The sequence below is a fragment of the Bos indicus x Bos taurus genome, chromosome 7, assembly GCF_003369695.1.
Source record: "Bos indicus x Bos taurus breed Angus x Brahman F1 hybrid chromosome 7, Bos_hybrid_MaternalHap_v2.0, whole genome shotgun sequence".
NCBI lineage: Eukaryota > Metazoa > Chordata > Mammalia > Artiodactyla > Bovidae > Bos > Bos indicus x Bos taurus.
In genome coordinates, this window is record NC_040082.1 from 48,480,692 (window position 1) to 48,501,562 (window position 20,871).

The following is a 20,871-nucleotide window of genomic DNA, read 5'->3' on the forward strand; positions in this document are numbered from 1 at the left end:
AGGGGACCCTTTCCTCCAGATTCCTAAAGCTCTTCCTTCACCTCACTGTCCCCTTCTCTGGCCTTGGGCTTTGGGAGTTTAGTATAGCTCCCACTTTCCCAAATGCTTTCTCCCTGCTTGGCAGATCTCTCCTAGGAATGGCAGATCTCTCCTAGGAATGGCAGATTGGTGAAGGAGGGATGGTGTTTCCCTGTCTCCACTTATACAAGAAGGCAAACAAGGCCCAGAGGGGTGGTGGGTGGTTGATGTTATGGAAGGTCTCCTCTCTTCAGGGAGCCCCTGACTGCAGTCTGTAGGCTGTGGGTAGCCCCCCTTGGGACCATGATGGTGGGCCTGAAAGAGCCCCTGGCTTTGTGGAGTCCTCAGTCAGGTGTGGCAGGAATGGGGCAGGAAGAGGGTGCTGGAGGCCAGAAGTTTGTTCCAGATTCCCCTCTGCTCCTTTCCCCCTGGTTGCAGGGCCTCTTCCTTATCAGGCTATTTCTGGCCATGAGCTGGAATGATATGTGTCCCACTGAGCCCACGAGGTGATGTAGGGAGTGAAGCCCAGGACCTGGAGCACCAAACCCAGGCAGAAGCAGGCATAGGGGATCAGGGTGGGAGAGCCGGCATGCTTAACTGAGTAATATTGCTCCTCCTTCCCCCGTTGTCTCCCCAGGGGAACTTTTGGAAGAGTCCCAGATGGAAGCGTCCAGGCTGCGGCAGAAAGCAGAGGAGCTGGTCAAGGACAGTGAGCCACTGCCACCATCATCTCCCTCTTTGGCCTCCTTCAATGACCTGGCTGAGCTCGCAGGTACGAGGGGAGCCCAGGCAGTCCTCTGCCCATAACCTCACTCTCTAGGCCCTTAACCGAGCACTCCCTTCTGTGTCAGAAATCCGCCGCTCCTTCGTTTATCCTTAGGCTGCAGGCTGTCCTCCCAATCATGTTCTGGCTACAGCATCCCCCAGAAGGTCAGATTTGGAAAGGACCTCAAAATAATCTTGTCCAAAAATGGCTGGTGACTCAGCAGTCCTGAGACCCTGGCAGATATTAGAAATGGATAGCAACAATCTGCTCCTTCCAGGATGTGGGCTCAGGATCTTTATCAATATAACTTACTTAGCGCATATTTGATGAGCAGTTACTATATGCCAGGATCGCGCTCCAGGCAACACCTTCGGGTCTCTAGACTTGGCATCTGAGTCAGAAGCTTTCTGGTCTGCCTTGCCCCGCTTCCATTTTACAGGTGGGGAGGCTGAGGCAGAACCGGCTTTGCCTCTCGGCCTGCAGCAGCACCTTTCAGATGTCAGGTCCACAGACCACCTATAAGGGAAAGCGCCGACTGTGACTTAGGGTTAAAGTCCTGTGTGTGATCACGTGCATTCCTCCGGGATGTCTCTGTATCCAGGGCACGGTCTGAAATTAGGGAAGAAAAGGACTCAGATGGTTCCTGCTGCAGCCCAACCTGCGGCCTCAGCCCAGGCCAGTATGCCAACCTTCCGTTCTGCTGCTGGTGACATTTACTGAATGGACACGTGGAGGAGATGGTGATTTCAGAGTCGGCTGTGCTGCAGGCAGTGGGCATTGCCAGCTTCCACTTGTCCATTCAATAGTATTTTCTTTTTTTAAAAAATTATGAAAGTATGATAACACATTTACAGGAGACTAGGAAAATACAAAACAAGGTTACATATAATTCTACTATATTCAGTAGTATTTTCTGAGTCCTGGATGGATGCCAGGCTCACCTCAGGAAGGAACCATGCAGCTACCCTCAAGGGGCTCCCTGGGGCAAGAGCCCTAGGAATTCAGGGAGGGAGATCTCAGTTCTGCAGTTGCCAGCGGGGTCAATGGGTGACCTTTCTGTGCCTGTTTTCTTACCTTTAAAATGGGGATACAAAGCTGTCTTGAGAATTGGCCAGGATAGTAAATATAAAAACACTTTGTTAATTGTAAATTGTCATCTGTGTCATTATTGAGGTAGGTCCAAAGTAGCAAGGAGCAATGATCACCTTGGGATTTTCCCAGTGAGAGCAGGCAAGATGGTCTCTGCCCAGGTTCTGCCCTGTTGTTCCAGGGCCATCATCCCAGGACCACCTCCCATCTCCCCAGACTCATGGAAGGAACTCTGAGAACTCTCCGTGCCAAGGCCATTCTTAAGGGGGTGGCATCTGGGCTTTTCCTCTTTCTCTGCTTCTCACACATGTTTTCTCATTTCTCCAGGAAAAGACACAGCTGTCCCAGCAACTCCTGCTGACCCGGCACACCCAAGCGACAAGCCAGAGCCAGTCCCCAAACCTCCATCCAGTGTAAGTTGCATTTGGAGTCATGACAGAAAGTTGCATAGATCTCAAGTTCCCGTTGGCAGAATAGGAAGAGAGATGTTTGGGGTCAGGATACCTCCAACTTGCTGGGTGATATTGACGAGTTGATTTCAGTCTCTCTGGGGCCTTGGTTTCCTCATTTGCAAATGAAGGTCAGAGTTCAGTCTGACCAGGAAAACCCTGATATGCACAAGGAGTTCCTCCCATCTGCCTGGTTGTGTAATGTTAAGCACGTATCGACTGCACAGTGCTCGGAAAGTAGGCAGATGTGACAGGTAGCTCACCTTCTCAACAGGGGCTCCAAAACTGTCTTCTGCAGATTTGCCTTGAGAAGGTCGACTTGGTATCCTAGGACTGGAAGGCACTCAGGTGGTCATATCATTTAGAGTCTCCATCCCACAGAGGAGATTCAAAGAGAGAAGAATGTTTTCCTAGGTCATATAGGACAGCTGAGGAAGAGTAGAAGGGAAAGGGAAACTTTCTGGGGCAGTGCCGAGGCCCAGAAAGTTGGAGGCTGGGGGCTCAGCAGAAGCTGAGCACAGAGATCCCTCGATCCCTGCCCTTTCCTGGGACAAGGGAAGGCTGAATTAACCTTTGTTCAACCAGGTTTAGCAGCAGTCCCAGAGCCAGCTATTGGTCCAGCAGCCCATCGGTTGGTTGCACAACCAGTATCTGCTACTTGGAGTGGCTGAGAGACATGGCAAAGTCTGGAGTCCTGGTTCACCCTAGATTTGCATGTGTCCTGCAAAAGTCTCTCTAAGTTTGCCAGTTTCTCATAAGACTTACCTCCCCTGGGATCTCTGGAACTGGGTTGGCAAGGCGGGCACAGGACTGCTGTGGCCGTGGCCACGCTGACTGCTGCCTGTGTTTCCCAGATGACCAGTTGGAGACTCCCGGGTCTGGGACATGGCTCAGGTGCCATCACAGGGATGTTGGATTTGTGGTCCTTGAAATGCAGTCCTACTTTTGCATTTATTGGTGGGAGGCTCTCAATTTTCTCCTCTGTCCAATGGGGATATAAACTTCTGACCACTCTCGCAGGTTGCTTGGAGAAAAAATGGAGTTCATGAAAGAATTTTATTTTTATTCTTTTTTGGCTGTGCTGCACAGCATGTGGGATGTTAGTTCCCAAGAACCTGTGCCCCCTGCACAGAGTCCTGACCACTGGACCACCAGGGAAGTCATGAAAACACTTTATAAGTGCATGGCCATTTAAAAAAGATAAGATCCTAAAATGCTAAGTACTTTGAAGGTCAGCTAGCCCAGTATCCCTGTTTTACACATGAGGAAACTGGCCATGGAGGATGTGACCTCAAGTCACACAGTGGGCTGCCCAGCAGACTTGCTGGGATTTATTCCTGCTTCGTGGTTTGTAAGCTCAGCCTGGGCTGGCTCCTCCCACAAGGAGGGGCTGCCCAGAGGACTTGGATGTGAGAAGGGATTTTTGTCCCTCCATTCTCTGCCCCTTCCATAGTCTCAGCTATAAGGTCCATAGAGGAGGGGCGAGGGGTTTTCTCCCAGGCGTCCCCTGACTCCCTTTTTCTATACAGAACACCTCCTCTGAATTTGAAGTGGTCCCCACCGAGGGGCCTTTTTCACCGGAGAGCAGCGGCCACACCAGAAATACGATGGTGAGTGGATGGCAGGTCCCTGGGAACATCCCGCATCTCCTCTCTGTTTCAGTCACCTGGCCCCGGGTGAGAGGCACAGGACACGCTCACATCCCCTGGGCAACTCGGAGTCACTTGGGATAGGCTCGAGCGGCCAGCGCTGGGGGGTGTTTCTCGCTCACATATGCAAATACGTGACTGGTGACTTCCCCGTGGGCCACACGAGTACCAACCATTGTGAAAGTCCAGGCACGTTGCCAGCCCTGCTGCCTCCGCCAAGCGCCCAGCACCTCTGCACACTATGACTCAGCCTTTGGGCCTGTAGGCTTGTAGCCCGGGTAGAGTAGAAAGGGTCAGAGGAACCCAGAGCAGCTTGAGGCAGGTGATTGGCATTTTGTGCAGGCTCTTGGGTCCCCCCAGGCTCCCCTTTGGGGCATGTAGGTAGGAGGTTAAACCTTGCGCTCACACACACACAAGCATACACAGTCCACCAGCTCTGAGGTGTCTACCTGGTCCCCACTTTACCCTACTTTGCTGCCTTTATTCCAACTATGTCGCCCTGCTCTCTCTCAAAATGGCAGACTTACTGGAGAACCATTGAGAAAGGCATGGAACATTCTTTAGAAATCTTCCACTTCTCACCCTCTCCTCCTTCTCCCTCCCTCCTCCCTTGGAGATATTTTGATTGTTACACAGGCAGCAGGTCGTCTAACCCTTCACTGATGCCTTGGTTTCCGCTGCCTTATTTTGGGCACGAATGTTGCTCTTTAAAGTGAAAGGCTTTGGGAAGTGGGAACTGGAGAGCGGAGGGAAGTGAGGCAGAAACTACGGTTCCCATTACAAACCTTGGAGAACAATGTGACTCTTTAAGCTGTGAACAGTTGATTAAAATGTTAAAATTTCAAGTTAAATGCCGGAAAATACATTAACATATAAAAATTAAAAATATTGAATTAGCAAGGCAAGATACAAAAAGGTTGCTCTTTGGTTCACTGATTGTCTCTTGTATGTGTCAGTCCCCGGGGTGAGGTCTCCATCAGGCCCACACAGCTTACACTAGCGAGGCTTTGGGGACACAGGGCAGCTCTGGGTCTCGGGAAGGTTCTGTGTTTCATCCTCTGGGAATGTCAGCCCCTGGTCCTGTTGTGTCCCTGAGGGTTCTGAAAAGCTGGCCAAGGAGGCACGATTCCCCTGCCCCTACCCCGCCCCCTACCGCCTGCTCTGGAAGCATTTCACTCTATGACCCTGAACTTCATCTCCTCAGTAGGTTCGTCCTTCGCCCCACCGTGAGCTTAGTCTGTGCTGAGCAAAGACAAGACAGCCTCCCTGTCCTCTGGGAGCTTGCAGGCTAGTCGGAGAGGTCTGAGAGATAACACAGGTCACCAGCTTTAAAAAGAGTACCATTGGCCGCCTCAGACCCTGTGTGGAAAGAGGCAGTGCGGGAATGAAGGCAGAATTGAAGCAGCAGCAGCACCTGTTAGAGTGAGGTGCTGACGGTATGAGGGAGCCATTCACTGGACACCGTGCTGTGGCCCTCAGGGCATTTCCACTGCTGCAGAGTTCAGACGAGGGAAGTCACTGCAGATGGAGTATCAGGAAGCCCACGGTCTGGCCCTGGCTCTGCCACTGACTCATGAGCAGCCTTCTTTGGGCAGCCTTCTTCTCCCCACACTTTGGTTTCTAGACCCGAACCTTGAGGCTTCATGTAGCTCTGACGTCCTGTGACTCGCATCAGTGTGATGGAGGGCCTGCTAGAGCCGCTTACAGCAGGCAGGGCCAGGAAGGATGAACAGAGGGGACACCAGGGGAATGAAGGCTGAGGAGACGTGGGGCCTGGGGGCTCAGGCAGGGGAAGGTGGGCACTCAGGTGCCTGGCTGGGGAGCTGGGAGCTTAAGACACTCAGCTGTCAGGTACCCCTGTGGATCCTTGGACATGGTGTTGGCATAGCTAAGGCAGTCTGTGTTCTAGACAGAGGAGAGAGAGAGAGTGACCGGTTCTGAGAATGGACTATCTTGCCCATAGTTTCCTTCCTATCTTAATTCTCTCCTAGACTGGGTATCTTTGAACTATATAGAGCTATGATTCTCTCTTTTTTAAATTAATTAATAATTTTTGGCTGTGCTGGGTCTTTGTCGCTGTGCATGGGCTTTTCTAGTTGTGGTTAGCAGGAACTAAGCGCTTGTTGTGGTGCTAAGCGCTTGTTGTGGTGCACAGACTTCTTATTGCTGTAGCTTCTCGTTGCACAGCATGGGCTGTCAGCATGCAGTCTTCAATAGATGCGGCTAATGGGGTCTAGAGTATGGGCTCAGATGGATTTAGTTGCCCTGCAACGTGTGGGGTCTTCCCAGACCAGGGACCAAACCTGAGTCCTGTGTATTGGCAGATGGGCTCTTAACCACTGGACCACCAGGGAGGTTCTAGAGCTATGCTTCTTAGTGTGTTTTGAGTCTCGGGTCCTTTGAGAAGTTGGTGAATGCTTGGACCATTGCCCAGAAGACGCTGGTACAGACATGACGGACAGTCTCGATGTCTGCTGGCCAAGCCTTACTGAGTGGAAGCAGCAGTGCTGTAGACAGAGGGATATTGTTCCCTGGGCTTGCTGCTTTCATGTGTCAGTCAGTTCACCTCCAGGGGACCCTGTGGGGCAGAAGGGGAGAAAGGGTGTGTGTGCGTGCAGGAGATGAGGATTCTGAGGCCCCATAAACACGTGACTGACCCAGAGGCCCTTGGCGAGGCCAGAGTGTGGGAGGAAGGTGGCTCCATTACTGGTGAGACAGCCAGTGGCCCGGGAGTCCTGGGGCCTGCCCTGTGAGTCAGCCCCAGACAGGGAACCTGGGTAACTGGAGAATTTCCCTAGGCTGAGCTGGGATCAGAGGGGGAAACTGAGTCATGAGGAATGGGGAAGCAGAGGGAGAAAGGCTGGAGAGGCCTGCTCAGACCGTGGTGAAGAGCGGTCCGCCCCCACCCTCCACCCCCAGGAGCTGGGCCCCCTGCCCCAGGAGGACAGCACCCTGATGCTGCACCTGCAGCGCCTGGAGACCACCCTCAGCGTGTGTGCCGAGGAGCCCGACCACAGCCAGCTCTTCACGCACCTGGGCCGCATGGCCCTCGAGTTCAACCGGCTGGCCTCCAAGGTGCACAAGAACGAGCAGCGCACCTCCATCCTGCAGGTGAGGCCGGGCCCGGGGCGGGCGGCCCGGGATTGGCCGTGTGGTCCCCCTCTGCTTCCTCCAGCTCTCCTGGGGCATCCAGGGGACCACAGGGACTTCCGAGGGCATGGCTGGGGACCCGTCTCGGGCTTCTTGTTCAAGGTGGTGAGCGGGGTAAGGAACTTGTGTGAGGGGACGAGGAAGGAAATTGGGAAATGGTGGGGTGGGTGATGCACATTTCATGGTGGGGGTGACTGTGGAGGCGGTGGATGCGGCAGGTTGGCAGCATCCTTGCTTTTGTTCTTCACGTACAGGTGTGGACAGGGAGGGGACGGGCCCCTTGTATGTTACTGCCCTGCCCCCTGAAGCAGGAGCATCATTATCCCCACCTCACAGGGCGGGCTGTAGCCCTTGAGAGGTGATTTTTTTTTTTTTTTTGCCTAAGATCCCCCAGTTAGTAGATGGTACAGCTAGAATTTGAACCTCTATGTCTTATTCCAAAGTCCATGCTCTTAACTACCATCCCAGCCTGCCTCCCCAGTGGAGGAGGCTTCCCCTTCATAACCTTCCCTGTGCTGTGAGAATGAAGTTATATTTCCTTCCTAGGCCAGGTGTACAGCAGAGTGATTGTCACACACACAGACCCACACACATATTCTTTTTCAGATTTTTTTTTGGCCATGCTGTGCGGCATGCAGGATCTTAGTTCCCCGACCAGTTATCAAACCCATGCCCCTGCGCTGGAAGCACAGAGTCTTACTCACTGGGCCTCCAGGAAGCCCCATCCCTTATTTTCCTGTCAGGTTCCTGTTTGTTTCCTTCTTAGCTCTTAGCATAGTTTGTAATAGTTTTATTAAGTGGTTTCTTTGTATTTGTTTTCCCTATGCTCCCTGCTAGAATGTAGGCCTCACAAAAGGGGCAGCGCCTTGGATATGTCCACCACTGCTCCTGTCTGGCACTTCCTGGTGCAGGATGTGCATTTGGTAAATGAATGAATGAACGAACAGATGGACTCGCACATGAGCTCTCTTAGCCACTTTGAGGGAAGATAGTGACCTTCATGATGACCTCTCTCGATCTTCTTTGTGCCCAGGGTATTTGCCTCTTGCCCAGAAGGATAGCACGTGAGGCCTCGTCCTGACCTCTTAGTGCCCAAAGCAGGATGTTCTGTTCCCTGGAGGCCCCACCCAGGGCCGTGGCATCCTGTGTATTTTCCCAGCCTGTGGGTGGAGGTAGATTAATCAGGTCCCTCCTCATTCTTTCATTGATTCGTTTCTTGGTTCCCTCAGCATTTCCAAGGCCAGGCATGGCATGAGGCCTCTGCTGGGCATTGCAGTCAGGCATAATGGTTTTCTGCTCCTTCACGTCTGATCACCGTCGAGTTCCAGGCTGTCACAGGGGCTGGATTTGGCTGTGGAAACAAGCAGCTCTGAAATCTCCCTGCACACTATAAACATTTTCCCTCCTGTTCTGTGTGGCAGGGGCTTGTTTCTGCTTTGTAAGCTGAATTGTGTAGCTTTGGGAAAGCTGTGAGGCTCCACTGAGGTGGTGAGTGGCAGAGCACCCCACTGTGTATGGGTCACAGGTTAGGTGCTCACTAGATATCTGTTGAAAGATTGAGTCGTTTCATCCTGACCTGGTGTGTCACCGTTACTCGTTAGCCACTCCCTTCCTTCCGTCTGTGAGGCCCTGAATCTGGCTGCCTGTCTTCCACGTCCCCCACCTCACAGCACTTCAAACACGCATCCTCAAAGGTTATCGAGGGCCTGGCAGCTGACGAGGCTGTTGTGTTCTCCCAGTCTTGTAGGTCCTCATAGCAGCCCTGTAAGGGAGGCAGGAGAGGTGCAGTTTCTCCACTTTGTAAGGGAAGGAAATGTGCCTCAAAAGTGAGGGAATCCTGAGCCACACTGGAAATTGGTGAGGTCTTGACCCGATACCCTGTCTTCCCACTTGCCAGCTGACAACCTCACAACCGGCCCCCCTCTGATGCCTCATTCATTCTCCAAATCGCCTAAGCTCTAGGTCTCTTAGGACTCAGATCTTCACGGTCCTTCATTAATTTGGCAGTTCAGTCATTCGGTTGTATGTTCCTTCAGCGGGATTGAGTGTTGAGCTGAGCTGGACCCTGGGCTAGGTGGGTGTCCTGCAGGGGACAAGAGAGTGGTGAGGGGACCCCAGCCTTCTGGAAGCTTGTGGACTAGTAGGGGTGGGGTGGGTGGACACAAAGAAAGTAGTGACACTGATGATTCTGTGGCTGTAATTGTCACAGGTACCAGGAGGGTGAGGGCAGGAGACTGTGGGCAAGGATAACGGAGGTGACCTGGCTTACCTGAGATGTGGGAGTCAAGGAGGACTTCTCGGAGGAGGTTTGACATCTAGGCCAAGGCCGGAAGCAGGAGTAGAAGTCAGCCAGGGGACAGCTGGTGTGGAAGAGCATTTTAGGCTGTGGGAACAGAGGGGGAGGGATGACCTTGGAGGACCAGAAGGCCTTGTGGCTGACTCTTGGTCAGGCCTCCTCATGGCTGGCTCCTGAGGGAGCTGATGCCAAGAGGAGCCTGGGTGGGACTTTGGCTTGACTCCTGCTGTCCCAAGAGGAATTGGGTGAGGCCATGCAATGGGGATATCGTGTTGGGACGTGGTGTGGTTATAGTGCCTCCCCCGACCTCCAGCATCATTCTGCATTTGGGGTGCACTCCTTCCCTTACTTTGCCCCCATCTCCCTCTCTCTGCCTTGCAGACGCTCTGTGAGCAGCTTCGGAAAGAGAACGAGGCCCTGAAGTCCAAGCTGGATAAGGGCCTGGAACAGCGGGATCAGGCTGCTGAGAGGCTGCGGTAAGTCCAGGCCCCACAGAGAAGGTGTGAGGAGCTGGGTGGGAGAGGCGGGCAGTGGTGTGTGGAACTGATTTCTGGGTTGAGAGCGCTGAGCCCTGTGCCCAGCTCTGCTTTGGATGTCAGGTGTCTTGGTCCTCCTCGTCAAGTATTTCCTCTCTGGTCCATTTAATACCGTGAGTAGTGTTTGTGTATAAAGTGCCTTCAGAGCTTCAGAAGGTCTGGACGAAAGTGCACTCCTACCTTGGGAACCTGCCTGTTAGCAACAGCTTGCTGGCTGTTGGAGACGGAGCTCTGGACTTTGCTGCCCTCTGCTGGTCACCATCCTGTCCTGCTCTGTTTCCTGAGAACTGTCAGGGAATGCTCTTCTGGGCTGGCTCCTGGTCTCAGACTTAGTTGTGCGTCAGAATCACCAAGGGTCAGGAAAGGCATTGAAAGTTTGCACTCTCCACCCTCTCTCCTGTGCTGAGATTCTGATTCAGTGGGTCTGGGGCGAGACCTAGGTGTCTGCATTTTCCAGTGGGCCCATAAGCACATTTTCTGTAGTTGGAGTATATAAGTGGGTCAAGGATCACCCCAGAGAAACACTGGTCTTGACCATCAGAGCTCAGCCCTTTGAGATCATGTGGGCCAAACCCCTCACCCTGCAGAGGGAAACTGAGGCTATTTTCACATGAAACCCAGCTGGCAAACAGAATACGAAGAAATCCATATTTCAGTCATGCGTGAATCCACATCACCGTTTGTCTTGTATCTTTTATCACCTACTTTATTATTTACTTAATAATTTAATTTGCATCATGTTTTTACTGAAGATTATTATAAAGAAAACTTACACTAGAGTAACTGGAAAACAACATTACTTGGAATAAATAGAAGATGCCTCCAACAATAAATACAACAAAAATGGAAAGATGATTAATTCTGGTGAATTGCCCACTAAAGGCTCTGAACCTTGAAGGCTGCTCTTTCTCAGTCAACACGGGACATTTGCAAGCGCTGGAGAGGCGCTCAGGACCTGAGCACCAAACTGAGACTTACCCTGTGCAGGATGTCTGAGGATAATTGGAAAGGGTGGAAGTTTCTCAGGGAGTGTGATCCAGAATTATTTCTTTATTTGGCCACACCATGCAGCATGCAGGATCTTAAGTTCCTTGACCAGGGATCAAGCCCACACCCCGCAGTGGAAGCCTGGAGTCTTAACCACTGGACCACCAGGATGTCCCAGTCCAGGGTTATTTAATGCAGTGTGGGTGTATCCTGAAGATCTCACGTATACAGACATCCCATAGTTGGGGATGGATTGTTGGTGACGATCAGAGAATTCCAGAGAGGTCCTGCAGAGTGGCGTGAGGATGCCATTTGTAGTTCCACCTGAGGGCAGGTCTCAAGGACTCTCCTTACTCCCCAGGACTCAGCTTCAATTCAGACAAGTGAGATGTCTGAGACGCCCTGTCTCCTCTACCTGGGGCCGGCAGTATGACCTCTCTGTTTGCCTCCAACCCAGGGAGGAAAACCTGGAACTTAGGAAGTTGTTGATGAGCAGCAGTAAAGACGGTGCCTCCGGGCGGCCAGGCTCACCAAAGATGGAAGGCGCAGGCAAGAAGGGGGCGGCGGCACCGCAGCAGGTATGTGGTCAGAAACTCCTTCCCCAGAGCCCGATGGCCAGTGCCCAGCCTCCGGGGCAGCGAGCCAGTCCCACTGCTGGAAGGTTCTAGTTGTTAGACAGCATTTCCTTGGCTTGTTCTGACAGTCCACCTCCCTGGAGCTTCCACTTCTCAGCCCATATTCTGCTGCCAGCCACAGGGAGCGTCCCATTCCCTGGAACATACGCTTGGCCTGTGGGCTGTGACTGTGGTTCTGTGGGGTCCCCATACCTTCTCCAGGCTGAATAGCTGCAACTCCTTCAGTCATTTGTGCTGTCTGGGCATCTCCCCTAAACTCATTCCAGTTTGTCAGTCTCTCTTATAGGGTGGCTCCCAGAATCAGTTTAATGTCTCAGATACTCCTAGTGGAATTAGGAGGTTAGGTTGAGAGACCCCCTGAGGGGACTGTGTTAAGCTCCTGTGGTCGTGCTCCGGGAGCCTCTGACATGCAGAGAAGAGGGTGTGGGCTGACTCAACAAGGCCTTCAAATACCCTGGGCCCACTTGCCTCCTCCCCACTGCTGCTCCCAGTGCTGGGTCACATCCAGTTCCTGCATGGGAGCTGGCTGGCCCCTCGCCTGGTCTGTGTCTTCCTGCAGAGCTGAGTAGCAGCTTTTTACTGACATATTTTTCTTCTCTAATGAGGTTTAATGGCTGCACAGCCATCAGTGTCTTTAACAATCCCCACACTTGTATAATAGCAATAATTATCCTAATAACTTAATTCCTTATTACTATGTGACAAGGTAGAATTAACCCAGGATTTGCAAATTCATTATCTGGTTTGGACTTCCTCTCTACATGTCAGGGAGGCAAGGCAGGGACTCTTAATCCATGAGACTGCCATGGCTGTTTATGGCAGGAGGTTTGGAGAGGCCGTGTGACATCACACTGTCCAGATTCCTGTATCCACCTGCTGCTATCAGGCAGACGTGGGGTGACAGGATGACATGCTGATGAATGAATGGCCTTCTGATTCACAGCTCATGAAGCCCCTCTCTTCTTCTGCTTATGCCTCACATCAGGGCCTGCCTTGTCTGTCCTCCTGTGGGAGTGCCTTGTGGATTCTCCTGATCTCCTCTGTATTCACAGTGGTGTATAGGCAGCCCTCTTCACTTTTCCAAAGCCCTTGACATCACTGGTGTCTAGGAAGGCCAGATGCTCTTACTGCCTTGCCAGGGAGGAAGGTACCATAAGAGGCTTGCATAGCAGGTGTTGGTGAAGCCTGTGCCTTGCAGTTACATGTGGGTTAAATGCAGGTTCAACCCACCTCTTGTCAGCGCTGCCACCTTGGACAGGTTACATGAACTTTCTGACCTCGGTTTCCTCCTCTGTGAGATGGAGATAATAACACCTACCTCAGAGGATGATTGGAGAGTTCAGTGATGTGATGCCTGTGAAGTAGATTTAGCACTTGGCAAGTGGTAAACTGAACACTGACGGTCACTTTTAGTGACAGATTTGGTCTCTCTTCTCTGTGGACAGGGGCTTCCCTGGTGGCTCAGCTAGTAAAGAATCCACCTCCAATGCCAGAGACCTGGGTTTGACCCCTGGGTTGGGGAGATCCCCTGGAGAAGGGGACCCACACAGTATTCTGGCCTGGAGTCCAGTCCATGATGTCACAAAGAGTCGGACACGACAGAGCGACTTTCATTCACACTCACTCATTCTCTGTGTAGCTTAAGGGTGCATCTCCAGGAGCACCCCCCTCTTCTTCCTTCCCCGGTAATGTTAAGCACAGCTCCCCTCCAGGAGGCATCAGGCTTCTAGGGGCAGGCCCATCTCTCACTTTTCTTAAAGGAGGTGGCGTTCCTGGAGGACTCCCCTAGCCCTCTCCCCTTCCTTCTGGGTTCTGTGGTGTACTTATAGACCTTAGCCTGCAGGAGCGCTTGAGCCTCACCAGTTCATTCGGGACAACCCTGCCAAGTCACAGGGGAGTGTGTGTGTGTGTGTGTGTGTGTGCGTGTGTGTGTGATGGGGGGCAGTGGGAGGGCAAGGAGTGGAGAGAATGTGGACAGTGACTCCAGGACAAATGCTGTCAGGCCTACAGGATGTCAGAGGTTGGGGCCTGTCCTGTTTGATCTTGTACTGAGAGTGTGGACCTTGGCCTACATCATGCAGGGCCTTAGAGGTAGAACTGCTGTTCAGTTTCTTTCCTTTTCTTTTTTTTTGGTGTTCAATTTCTGAATTGATGACATCCTCCTGCTGTTTCACCTCAACGCTTCATATTTTTAAAAAGTTTTTTTTTAAACTTTTTATTTTGGTGTAACTGTAGATGTGCAGAAGAGTAGCAGAATAGTGCAGAGAGTGCCCATCTCCCGATTGCCTTGACATCTTACGTACCCATGGTTCAGTGATCAACACCAGGAAATGACCATTGCCATGATACTATTAGCTAAACTGCAGACTTGGTTCAGATTTCACCTGTTTCTCATTCGTGCCCTTTTTCTGTACTAGGATCAAATCCAGGATCTCACATTGTATTTAGTTGTACCAACTCTTCAGTCTCCTCTGCCTGTGACAGCTCCAGTGGTTCTTGTCTTTCATGAGCTTGAGGCTTTCAGCTATTTTGTAGAATGTCCCTCAATTTGGGCTCCTCTGGTGTTTTCTTATAATTAGACTGATGTTGTGGATTTGGACAAGAAGACCACAGGAGTGACATCTTGTAACACGTCAAGGGTACGTGACATCAGTATGTCCATTTACACCCAGTCTTGACCATTTGGCTGAGGGTCTGTCTGTCAGGTTTCTCCATAATAAAGAGACTAATTTTTCTTTTGTAATTAATATTTATTTTCCAGGGTATACTTGAGACTGCAAATGGCGCTGTTTCTCTTTATACTTATTTTAGTAAACACTGGCAGATCTTGACTGCCGTGATTATCACTACAGCCTTCTTATGGTGATTTTGGATTTCCCTCATTCCTTCTCTGTTTACTAATTGGAATTCTTCTTGTCCCTTCTCCCCCATTTATTTTTTTATTCATCTGTTTCTATTAATGTGGACTCAAGGATATTTTATCCTTTGGCTTATAACCCAACACCGCCGTGATTTATTTTCTTGTTCAAATTCTTCCTGCTTTGGTCATAGGAAGTTCTTCCAAGTTGTCTCCTATGCCCATTTGACATGCCTTTCTTCTTCTTCTGATGATTGAAAACTTCCTTACTTTCTATAGTGTCACAAGTTGCTCCATACTCACCTTATATTTTCTCTGCCCCAGCCATGACGTTAACCACTTCTCCAAGGAGCCCTGTTTATTTTTGTTGGAGAATGCTATTTAGAAACCAAGATCTGTGCTCATTGTTACCTGAGTGACACTGCTTTAGGCCCTCAGAGGCCAGAGCAAGGAAATACATGTACTGATCACACATGCACACGTGTTTTTACTTGTATATTTTTTAATAAAACATTTTAAAAATAAACACTTTATAAAGTATTTTTAAAAATAGTTAACTCTTGCCTTCAGAGGACTTTTGGCTGATGCGTGGAGGAGGGGAGGGCAGCTGGCAGTGCCATAGAGATAGAGCCTGAACAGGGAAAGAAGTGTCTATGGGGAGGAGGGTGGGGGTAAAAAGGGCCTCGGAGCCACTGAGGATTGGGGAAGGGGAATAATGGTCTGTGTGGATGTAAGAGGCTCAGTTATGGTTGGGACTGGTGGGTGAGAGGGTAGAGGGGCAGGAGACAGGAGGCTGGGTCTCAGGGGTGAGTAGCCTTGGAGGAGCACTGAGTGGGCGAGAGAATTGCTGTGTGAGGCTCTGCTGTAGGCCCCTCTGTGTTCCTCCTCAGGCTGGTGTGACGACAAGTAAAATCCCAGAGGTGGGGTCCCTGGGTGCGGCTGAGAAGAAGGTGAGGATGCTGGAGCAGCAGCGCACAGAGGTAAGTGGCTGGAGGGGGTGGTGGGGGTCAGGGAAGATCCTTTCCCCCTTCCGGGGCCAGCAGGACAAAGGCCCTTCCTGGCCCCTGGCTCTGACTGGTCTCTGTGATGAGCTGTCATGGTGACCACTGAACCATCTGCCCAAGGATGAGACATGCTGCCTTGCTCTGGGCTCTTGTCTCGTAATCAGTCCCCCTGCCCATAGGAGTCGCTCTGAGCACATGGCATTCAGGGCATGGCCTATCATTGTTGAAGGGGGCTTAGTTTAGAAAGGCTCCCATGGTGAACCTTGAGTGGTGGCGAGAGGTTGTGATAGGAGGCAAGTGCAGCATCAGGAATGGGGAGCCTGTCACCTGTCACCATGCAGCTGGTTCAGGAAGGGTCTGTCACAGAAGGAGAGACCCCTTACCTGCTTGTAGCACTGCTCCCAATCAGCCGAGAGTCTCCAGAAATGGAGGCTCTTCCTTGTGTCTCATGCGTGTTCCGCCCTGATGTCTCTGGACCAGAGGTGGGAGCCTGATCTTCTCCGTTGACTGAGCCTCTCCTTTCCACGCAGTTCAGGCCCTTGTCTCAATCCCTGGGCCTCTCTGCCCTCCCTTGTCCTCCAGCACATTTGAAAGTTAGGCTCCACTGGTCTTTTGTTTAGGCGCATATTCATTTTAGTTTTCTTTCTGTATTGCTGTAAGATATATATATTTTTTATTACAAAGATAATATAAAAAAATACTCATTATGAAAAGATGGAGTGTCTCACCTCCTGGAAATGACCACAGTTGATAACAGTTCTTTGCATATTCCTGAATTTTGTCTGTGTACTTACTGATGTATGATGTTTTTAAAAATGATATCAAAATACCACATTGCAGATTGCTTTTTTCCTTTCTTAAAATTAGCTGTATCTTTGAGGGTATTTATTATATTTATATATAAAAGTATACTCTGTGATTCTCTAATTCTGAGTACTTTTTATCATATTTTAATGTTTTTGGAATTGGAAGGATGCCCTTTCCATTGTTTTATTAATTTAATGATGGATTGTTTTCCTTCACTGAAGAATTGTTGATATATCAAAATTATGGCAAGTAATTAGTGTCATCTCAGAACATAGGCAATGTATCAGGCACCCAGCTTTCTGAGTAGCTGTGCTGTGCTCCATTTTCTGTTTAATTCTACCATTTCCTTAGCCTACTTCCCATGCTCAGGTTTGCCTCGATCTTTTTTTTTGCAATATAAATGCTGTTGAGATGATCACTAATACACATATTTTTTACACACTTGAGCAAGTGCTTCTCTTGGCTACCTCTTTCAGAGTGGAATTATGTGGCTAAAGAGAACTTGAAGTTAATACATAGTCCCGAATTGCCCTCTGCATGGGTGTGGGTCCCACACCCATGGTATAATTCTGGTATAATTCTAAACCAGAATTATGTACTGTTTCTGTGTCTTGGTGTTAGTCTTGCTTTCCTGGTGAGGGTAAAATGTGGCAGTTGATAAAGCTGACTCACTTTGAGGAAAAGTTGTGAGAAGCACAGGATCAAGGCAGCATGTGGACCCACCACCCACACACGCTGCACGATGTGCCTGCAAAGCTGGTGGTGGTGGCGTTGGCTCTCTTTGGTCCTCTGCTAATCTCCTGATAACCCCAGTCTCTCCCCCACAGCTGCTGGAAGTGAACAAGCAATGGGACCAGCATTTCCGGTCCATGAAGCAGCAGTACGAGCAGAAGGTATTGTGAGGGTGATGGGAACTCCAGGCCGCACCCCTGCTTCTCCACTGGTCTCTCAGGGCATCCTCAGCGCCACGCATGCTGCTGCCTCGCCACAGCCTTGGTCTGTATGTGTCCACCCTGGCCCTCATACCCTCCCTCTCTCCTGCCTCTGCTCCCAGATCACGGAGTTGCGACAGAAGCTGGCGGACCTGCAGAAGCAGGTGACTGACCTGGAGGCTGAGCGGGAGCAGAAGCAGCGTGACTTTGACCGCAAGCTGCTCCTGGCCAAGTCCAAGATAGAAATGGAGGAGGCAAGTATGACTGTGGGTCTCGCAAACTCAGCTCCAGAGGCCTGCTCTCCTCCCCATCAGCCAGGAGCTGGGGGTGGGGGTTGGGAGACCCAGTTCCCTCTCTGACTCTGGTACTCAAGGACTGTGTGGCCTGAGGCAAAAGCGCTTTCCTGAGCTCTGCCTCAGTTTCCCATCTGAAAATTGAGATTGGATTAGGTATGTTTTTCATTTTTTTATTTTTTCATACGGAGAGCTTTTTGTTAAAGTCTCATGGTCTAGGGAACTGTACAGGGAAGCACAAAACGTGAAAAGATTCCCCAGGCCTGCTAGTACACTCGATGGGGGTGGGTGCCGTGGAACCTGCACAGTGGTGATGGCTGTTGTCGGGGAGGGGCTCCAGCATTAGAGCTTCCTTTAGTCCTTCATCCGGTCACTATTCAACAGCGACGCGCCAGGCGCAGCTGGGTAAACGGAGTCAGCAGTGAACGGCCAACCCCGCCCCTGGGGGAAGAGACGTAGAACATCTAATTACAGAAGTGAATGAGTAAACGTGTGTTAAGTACAACACAGAAGGTACAGGGAGAGAACATGAAGGGAGATCAGGTTCATTCGGGGGGTGTGTGCTGGGGAGCAGGAACAGTCCCCTGAAGAAGGAGCATCTGACCCGTGTGTGTGTGACTGACACCAGCCAAGGCCTTGATCCTAGGGCATCTTCAAGAGGAAAGGCCATTTGACACCCAGGCTCCTTGGAGATTTTGTATCACCATGTTTTCAACTTCATGAGAACTAGGCAGAGGCTGCTTTTGCCTGACTTAGAAATGGCCATTTCCAACATGGTTTGCATTTCAGAGTTCTCTCCCATCAGCAGGGGCCTTCTCCAAGCAGTCAGCCTGCCCTGGTGACCGCCCTGTCCCTGGGGATGTGTGTTATGGGGGACACTGCCAGTCTTTTCTCATGAGAGCACAGTCACAGCTGGGGCAGTCGGCCTGGCCCTGGCTCCCGTCAGTGGGTGGGCTAAGTTCCTGGCATCTGATGCTCTTCCTGGTCAGCTGGGGGAAAGGTGGAATTTTCAGAACAAAGCTTCTGTGGCCCTGTGGATAGGGACACGGGGCCATACAGGCCATGTGGACCCAGAGCCTCTTACATGGGAGCCTGTAACAGTTCCCACAAGACCCAGCCAAGGCTGGTCTCTGTCATTGCCGGCTGAAAGCATCTCACCAGCTAGTTTGTAGAATATTGGCATGTTCACACAACAGTTATAGTTGGGCGTTTCCCCAGACCATCTGTCCTTACCACCCCACCCCCAATTCCAGGCCCTCCCCAGTGGTCATCACTGTTTCCACTTAGGTGTATTTTTCCAGGCCTCTTAGTACACATAAACACAGAGAAATAGTTTCATGTGGGTATGCCTGGCCTTTGCTCCATACTGCCTTCTTCTATTTTAAACCCTCCCCTTGGCTTGCAAGGGGATGAAGAACACCAGAATTAGGAGACCTGGATTCTTGTCTAGCTCTAGCTCAGTGTAGTCTTGGGTAAGTCCCCTCTGGATAGTCCTATAAAGGAGCTAGGACTTGCTCTCTGAGGGCCTTTCCAGCTGTGACTGTTTGTGGTAAAGAACCTGGATTGTTCCATAGTATGTATGGAAGCAGGGCTTCTACCTTAAAGCCTTCCCTGGTTTCTTTTCGGCAGGAGTGTTCTTTCTTTAACCTCACAGAACTTTATTTCTCTGTGGAGGACGCCTTTCCGCCTCATGCTGTATTTATCTCTTTGAGGGTCTTTTCTCCACTAGACTTAGAGACTGTAAGAGCTGAGAGGTCCTTTGGAGACTCTGAATCACATCACTTTCTGTGCGTTGTGGAAGACCCCTGTGTGAGCCTGGTAGAAACTGTGGCTTTTCTCTCTATAAATTGAAGTCAAAATTTTGCACTCAGTGTGGGGGCTCATGGACCTCCTGAAGCCCATCTGTGACTCCTGTTATGAACCCCTTATCCATGGTGGATAGATGAGCTTAGACCAGAGAAGGCTGTGACAATGCCCAAGGGTTCACCTCGCTGTTGGAGGAGGTAGTGATGGAACCCGGGGCCTTCCACTCAACTGGGCTGCTCTATCCTTGAGGACAGGACCATGTGGACATTACTACTCTCACAGGGGTGTCTTGCACAGGGCTTGTGCATGAGCATCGTGGGGCTGTGGAGTGAGAGCGAGGGAGGGAGGTGCGGTCACCCGGGGACGAGGCAGGCAGTCAGGGGGTCCGGGCCTCCTGCAGAGGCTCCCTGCTCACCAGCCCTGTGTCCCCTGCAGACCGACAGGGAGCATCTGACAGCAGAGGCCAAGGAGCTGCGCCAGAAGGTCAAGTACCTGCAGGACCAGCTGAGCCCACTCACCCGGCAGCGGGAGTACCAGGAAAAGGAGATCCAGCGGCTCAACAAGGTGGGTGCAGCCAAGGTCCGGGGGTGGGCAGGGCTTCCCGGAGCCCTGCTGCAGAGCCCACCCCATGGCCGGTACCCTCAATCCTCAGCTCAGGAGGGGTGACTCCTGGGTCAGGGTAAGGGTGCTGAGGGCCTAGGTGCTGCCCCAGGGTTTCTACTGCCTCTGCCCCACTCCCCGCATGCTGAGTGCCCTGCTGGATGAGCTGGGCAGGCCCTGGGATGTGCTGACTGCTCACACAGTGCACTCACTCATCGTTCAGGTTTAGCTCTAACACTGCTTCCCAGGAAGGCCTTCCCGAGTCTCCTTCGAGTTTCCCTGTTCTATAGCTAAAGCCTTTGGAGTTTCTCTGTTCTATAGCTAAAGCACCAGCAGCTTCTTTCAAACCCTTCTGGCATTTTCTTGTGATTACTTACTGACAGCCACCCTCCTATCCAGTGTTGGGAGGTGTGCGTCTTCACCAGGGCACATACCCCCAGCACCTGGCACCAAACATGTGTTCAGGAAAAACTCACTGAAGGGAGTGAGCTCTGGCCTGAGTTCCTACCCTCGAGAAGGGGGATCCAGGGAGATGCGGCCTGGGGCAGGGGTTGGGCTAGGGCTAGGGGAGCCCAGGTAAAGGGATCCCTCTGCTCTGAGCCAAGGTGAGGGGCAGTGGCCTGGGCTGGGGGATGGTTCTAGTCCCAGTTATAGCCCCTGTAACCTATCCGAGTCTCAGTTTTGCCATCTGAACCCTGGCTGGAATCATGCTAGCCCTGTCCACCTTCTAGTGCAGGAGTTAAAGGAGTGAGCTGATGGAGAGGCTTTGAAAGGAAACTTTCTCGAAGGCTCAGATTTTCCTCCTGTTCTGTCTGCCTGCTCTTTCTGCTCACAGTAGACTCTGTTGTGAGTTTGTATTCACTGGGTCTCAGCCCTGCTGGGGTGACTCTACTTGGTTTTGGTGTTGGATAAGCATTGATGATGCCAAGTGTGGGGCTTTGGGACTTGCTCTCATTAAAAAGAATGATCTAGCCCAAGCTGGGGGACTTGGGGCTCT

At 51.3% G+C, this 20,871-nt stretch overlaps 1 protein-coding gene across 8 annotated transcripts in view; it reads left to right on the forward strand.

The window, feature by feature from the left end:
• Nucleotides 1-20,871, forward strand: part of TNIP1 (TNFAIP3 interacting protein 1) — a 44,322-nt gene that overhangs the window by 16,452 nt on the left and 6,999 nt on the right. For 6 of the 8 annotated variants that reach the window (XM_027545924.1, XM_027545922.1, XM_027545927.1 and 3 more), the window contains 11 exons: nt 656-790; nt 2,201-2,286; nt 3,852-3,932; nt 6,891-7,082; nt 9,799-9,893; nt 11,398-11,518; nt 14,155-14,214; nt 15,323-15,412; nt 17,071-17,136; nt 17,298-17,429; nt 19,710-19,838. In XM_027545924.1, coding sequence (XP_027401725.1) covers nt 656-790; nt 2,201-2,286; nt 3,852-3,932; nt 6,891-7,082; nt 9,799-9,893; nt 11,398-11,518; nt 14,155-14,214; nt 15,323-15,412; nt 17,071-17,136; nt 17,298-17,429; nt 19,710-19,838 — 1,187 coding nt within the window. The remainder of the gene's footprint in view (nt 1-655; nt 791-2,200; nt 2,287-3,851; nt 3,933-6,890; nt 7,083-9,798; nt 9,894-11,397; nt 11,519-14,154; nt 14,215-15,322; nt 15,413-17,070; nt 17,137-17,297; nt 17,430-19,709; nt 19,839-20,871) is intronic. The other 2 variants (XM_027545925.1, XM_027545928.1) reach the window with 1 other exon arrangement.